Here is a 6,000-nt window from a genome sequence, read left to right on the forward strand (position 1 = left end):
GAATTTAGTTTTAGATTTTTTCGATATAAATATTTAATTTGTTAGTTAAAAATATACTTTTAACCAAAAGTTAAAAAGTGTATTATTAATTTTTTTAAGCAGAACACTTTCCTTTAAATTTCATGATTGAATTTTGTAGCTTCAATAAATTTTCTAAAATATTTTAATCTTCCTGGAATAAATATTAAAATGTATGCTATTTCTTATCCTCTCAGTCATGTAGCACACTGTCATGTAAAGTGCAAGTTATTTTATAACCAGAAGATAATGAGTTAAGTATTTAGACAAATTCACTTTCACAGATCGCTTTTCTACTATTCTATATTCCATATACTATCCTATATTTGCATTGATGTAGGGCAAAATCACCTCTGGAAATATCTTTAGTCCAACAGCGAGGGAGTTATATCTAGCTTATTCTGGAAAAATTTCCATCAGCCTTGTGGTCAATGCATGTTAGGTGCCTTATACAATTCAAACAACTATTACTTAAATTTGTACACTGATTGCTTTCTTACAACATTATGTTCATTTAAGATTATTATGTTTAGATTCCCTACCTTAAGTTATGTGACTTTATTTAGATTTCAATGAATACCAATAAAATTTGTAATTGTTGCATACTCAATTCAAGAAGAGATAATTATTCAAAGTTGTGGTATGATTTATAATGTAAGATGCCATTTTACTTCAAATAGTTAAAAAGTTCTTTTTCAGATAGAATTTCCCTTCTACCATTTCATATTCAATCAAGAGTAAGAGACTCTTTTTATTCAATAAATTTAGAATCGATTAAGTTTGTACAGTTTAATTAACCTTACAAAACTATTCAAAATTCCAATTTCACTAAATAAAGAATAAGTATAAGTTTTTTGTTGAAAAAATGCATTTTTGTGTCAAAATAAGCATATTTGACCACAGTTAACTGTTATGCAGAGTACATTACTTTCTTTCAAGATATTTTTAGAGCACTTTACAGGGGGAAAACCTGGCCAACAATTCAAAAGTTTTTTATAAAGTTTTCTGCTTTACCCTTTTGTGTGTGCTAGGAACCTGGTAAAATTTACTGGTTCTCTTTTTTAGGTGTTCAGATTTGAAGCAAACTTGCTATAGATTTCTTGATTTAACTGGACCTTTGCAAATTGGAGGATTACCCTCCTTATTAAGTGATTTTCAAGTACAAAACAAAAATTTTAATGGATGTATAAAGGATTTGTATGTGGATAATCAACTAGTAAACTTAAATAGGTAAGAAAATTGTTTTGCTAGCGTTCAAAGGAGCTAGAGCTTAATTTAAAAAATATTGGTAATGAATCTTTATTCATTTCTTTAGTTCACTAAACCAATCATTTTAGTAGAAAAATGTTTTTAACTTTTTTATAAGAACTTAACATTTAATTTATTATATTCATTTTTAATATATTGCTCTTTAATTTTTACTCATGCATGAAGAGTTTGGGGAAGAAAATTGTTAGAGACATGCTTAAAAATAATTTTAGTTTTAAAAATGTGTTATATTTAGCTGTATTTATAGGACTTAATTTTTCTGTCTCTTCATTAAATGAGATGATTTTCATTGGTAAAATGTGTATATTTTTTCAAGATGATGTCCCTAAATTGACTAAAATGCTACCTAGAATCTTCTACTACTTTGCTCAGCAATTATTTTTTACGAAATTTTGTGTACTTTATTCACTATGATAAGCTATTTCTGAAGTTTAGAATGCCATCATTTCATCATTGTTTATATTATCATTTGAGTATATATTATTTCATTTCACCATTTATCAGTTTTGTGGCCAATAATGGAACAACTGTGGGATGTCCTCAAAAAATGGGATATTGTCATTCTTCTCCCTGCAAAAATGGAGGAACTTGTGTCGAAGGTTGGGGATCTTATTACTGTACTTGTCCTACTGGATTTGTAGAAAAGGATTGTAGTGAAGGTAAGGCCATCATTTAATTTCTCGGTATTGGATGAATATAATTTTTCCTTGTTTCTTTCTTCTCTAAAATGTTCTATAAGTTCTAATCTTTTCAGCAACAAAGTAGCATCTTTTTATTATATTTATTTAAGAAGTGAGAGCAAATTTTAACAAATGAACTTAATAGACGCATTTTTTGTTATTCAGTCAGCAAAATCATTGTGTGTACAAATTACAAAGTTTTTATTAGCTAGTTTTAATCTGAGTAGATTGAAGAACAGATTAGTTAACACAAGCTATAATTGAAGTTTCAAAATACATTAGAATTGTACTTTTTAAACATAAATATATTTTTTAGACAAAAAAAAAAGAGTATGTTCTAAATATGAGTATGATAATATAGAATTTGTCATAATATACAAAAATCTGCTGCAAGTTTGCTATTTTTATGTACAAAGTTACATCAAATATATATATACACATATATTTACTATAACTTTAGAACTATTTGTACAAGTCAAAATATTTTTATTCTAATATATAAGTTCTGTAAACTCAACGCCAATTTCATGAAAAGCATTTAATTTATAATAATTAATGATATTATATAGTCTAATAATGATTTCAGCTTTATTAATGATATTATATTATTAATGTTTTGAATTTTGAAATATAAAATTTTTAAATCATATTTAACTATGTATTTGTGAAAATCCAAAATTTTAATGAAGCTGTGTGAATATTTCTAGGGAAATAAATGTTTAAAATTATATGCATTCAAATTTCAGCTTTAGGTGTATATTAGCTTGTAAAATTTAAATACTTTATAATTAAGACATTTTTTGATGATTATTACATTACATATTTAAAAAAATGGTTTCTAAAAGATATTTTTCTACAAAATTATATTTGGGTAAATGTGTTTCATGATGGCTCAGTAGTTAAAGTCATAGAACAATTGTGAAGGACTGGAGTTGGATCCTCAGAAGTGCCTAGAAGCCCACCCAGCATCAGATTGATGCATACCAGTCTTCCGGGAAGCACTTGTAGCATTGTGTGTGTAAAATGTTGACCACATTGTCATACTCATGAAATTGTGAAGCCTTAACTAAAGAATTTAATTTTAAGTTTCCAGTGTTTATATATTTAAACTTTTAACTTTTTAAGTAGTTATGTACAGTTGATTTTAATCAGTATTGTTCAATGCAACTTATAGGTAATTTTTTGCGTCATTGCAGGTGTAGCAATTGTTAGGCATTTTATTGGAGATGGTTTTATGGTTTTCCTCCCACATTTGTACCCAATACAGCTGCCATGGATACAAAAAGTATCATTTAGGACACATCATGATGATGGTTTATTGCTACAAATTAAGCTAGGTCACAACAGCCTAATTATAATAGATGTAAGTAATGTACAGTGTGCCAAAGAAAGAAAAAAAACGGAATACCTTGAATAACTTTTGATTTAATGATCGTATCTTCATGTTATAAGACTCTATCCTATTGGTTTAAGGGGGTGACCTCAAATATGGTAATTAATTAGTGCAGACGATATTTTACAAAAACATACTTTCTCCGAATGAACATACCCTTTTTCTACAGATTCGTATTTCTGACCACCAAAATACCAAAATATAGGGGGCAGCCGCAATCTGGGAAATATGCTTCCCATAATTTGGCCAGGAGAGTGATCTAATGCTTGGACCCCTTAATGTTAATTTTACTTTTTGCGTACTTCATCATATCTTGAAAACTTTTTCAGCGAATTGAAAAAATTATGCACACAATTATAAAATTCGTTTATCCAAAGATAATTCCATGCAAAAAGTAAATTTTAGTAAGTATTTATTATTTTTATTATTTTATTTAATAATAGTTGAAAAATTTTTGAAATGTAAGGTATAAAATTTTTACGTCATTTTAAAGTATGTAATTTTACATGGCAAAATACAAAATTTGAGCAAAATCAGTTGAGTAGTTCTTGAGAAATCAAATTTTAACGAAGTCGTTTATTTAAAATTTGATTTCTCAGGTCTCCGGTTTTCCTCAAATTTTGTATTTTGCCATGTAAAATTATGTACTTTTAAATGATGTAAAAACTTTGTATCTTACAATTTAAAATTCTTTCGACTATTATTAAATAAAATAATAAAAAATAATAAATATTTACTACAATTTGCTTTTTTCATAGAATTATCTTTGGGTAAATGAATTTTATAATTGTGTGCAAAAAATTTTTCAATTTTGCTTAAAAAGTTGTTGAGATTTGGCGAAGTATGCAAGGAGTAAAATTAAAATTAAAGGGTTCAAACTTTGGATTGCTCTCCTGACCAAATTGTGGGGACCACATTTCTCAGATTCCTGCTACTCCCTATATTTTGGGGGTCAGAAATACGAATACATTGAAAATAGGTATGTTTATTTGGAGAAAGTATGTTTTTGTGTCTAATTTCATCTTTTAAAATATCGTATGCACTAGTTAATTAGCATATTTGAGGTCACCCTCTCGAACCATTAAGATTGAGTTCTAAAATGTGAAAATCTGATCATTAGATCGAAAGTTATTCAGGGTTTTTTTTTTTTTTGGAGCACTGTAGAAACTTCTGTCAAAAAATATTGCAATTAGAATTCTGATATGAGTTTTTAAAATCAAAGTAGATACTTATTGATTTGGTTTATTAAAATAATGCCAAACACATTTCTTTATAAAAATTTAATTAAGAGGTTTAAAGAAAGAGTAAAAAAAATTCTAACAAGAGAAAAATATATTTGAACACTTTATGCTGTAAAAAAATAGCAATTGGTCTCTTAAACAGTGATTTACTGTAATATGTTATCTATTAAAATTTTATTTAAAGTATTTTCTCTCAAGAACTTCACATTATGACTTGATTTGTTTTGTGTTTCTTTTCATCGTGTTCTTGCACTGATTAATAAACTTTGAATAAACTAGAAAAGAGTTTAAATTCACTGTTGTGTTATCACTTTCGAAGCAAGATTTGCACATTTTATGTGCCAAAATTGCTAATACATTTTAACTGTACGTTTTCATTCAAAATTTATCCCAAAGTCGTGTGCAAACAATTTTAAAAAACGTTTTTCTGAATAATAGTGATTTTAAAAATGTTAAAGGTTTGATGATAATAAGCAGGTTAAGTTAATATACATTTCTTCACTCATGGAAAAACTCAGTAATTGGTTGATTTGAGATAGGAAAAATTTTAAAAATTTATATTATTCAGAGTTTTAATGATCAAATTCAAATATTTTTTTAAAAAATAACATTATTTTTAAAAGTATTGATCATGAAATTTTTTTTATCATAAAATTTCTTTTTTATTTATAAAATTTTTTAGTCACTTACATTGGTTGAAAATCTTGTTTTTAGGGTCCTAATGTTCTGCTGGAATATAATATGAAAATAGTTAAAGATATTGAATAAATTTCATTATGCTTTTTATATTTTTGGTGTTATTCATTTCTTTGTAAAGATATATCTTCGTTCTTGGAATATATTTTATATAATTTCATATATTTTTTAAATAGAAACATATATCCATGTGTTGCAAGCATGTGTGTGTTACTGTGAATAACCAAAATTGATGGTTGTTAACTTCCACTGGTGATTGTTGACAATCACATAGTCCCTTTGGTAAATGTCTGAAATATATACTAGGTCTAGTTAAGTGCCACTGCCTGGTATACATTTACCTCATATGCCCCACATCAATGTTTTCTTAAGTTTCAGTGTCATTGCTGGGTATACATTTTCCCAGTATGCCCTACATCAATATTTTTTTAAGGTCAAGTGCCACTGCCCAGTGTGCATTTAACCGGCACTTCGAACATCGATGTTTCTCTTTATCTATCCTCAGTAGATATTAAAATAGTGACTAAATATAATAATATCACCTAATAAGCTCATATCAAATCAGATATAACAAATATTTCGGACATTCACCAAAGCAACTATGTGATTGTTAACATTTACCGGTGAAAGTTGACTTTCTCTTGATTTTAGTCATTCACAGTAACACACACACATATATATACACAATTGTACTTTTTAAACA

The 6,000-nt window shown here is 27.2% G+C and overlaps 1 protein-coding gene across 3 annotated transcripts in view; it reads left to right on the forward strand.

Moving 5' to 3' along the window:
• The window catches only part of LOC107448394 (protocadherin-like wing polarity protein stan), a 101,889-nt gene that overhangs the window by 36,848 nt on the left and 59,041 nt on the right, over window positions 1-6,000 (forward strand). For all 3 annotated transcript variants that reach the window (XM_043042940.2, XM_043042939.2, XM_071187894.1), the window contains exons 9-11: window positions 1,084-1,248; window positions 1,792-1,946; window positions 3,164-3,330. In XM_043042940.2, the coding sequence (XP_042898874.1) occupies window positions 1,084-1,248; window positions 1,792-1,946; window positions 3,164-3,330 (487 nt within the window). The remainder of the gene's footprint in view (window positions 1-1,083; window positions 1,249-1,791; window positions 1,947-3,163; window positions 3,331-6,000) is intronic.

Source organism: Parasteatoda tepidariorum, chromosome X1 (assembly GCF_043381705.1).
Source record: "Parasteatoda tepidariorum isolate YZ-2023 chromosome X1, CAS_Ptep_4.0, whole genome shotgun sequence".
NCBI lineage: Eukaryota > Metazoa > Arthropoda > Arachnida > Araneae > Theridiidae > Parasteatoda > Parasteatoda tepidariorum.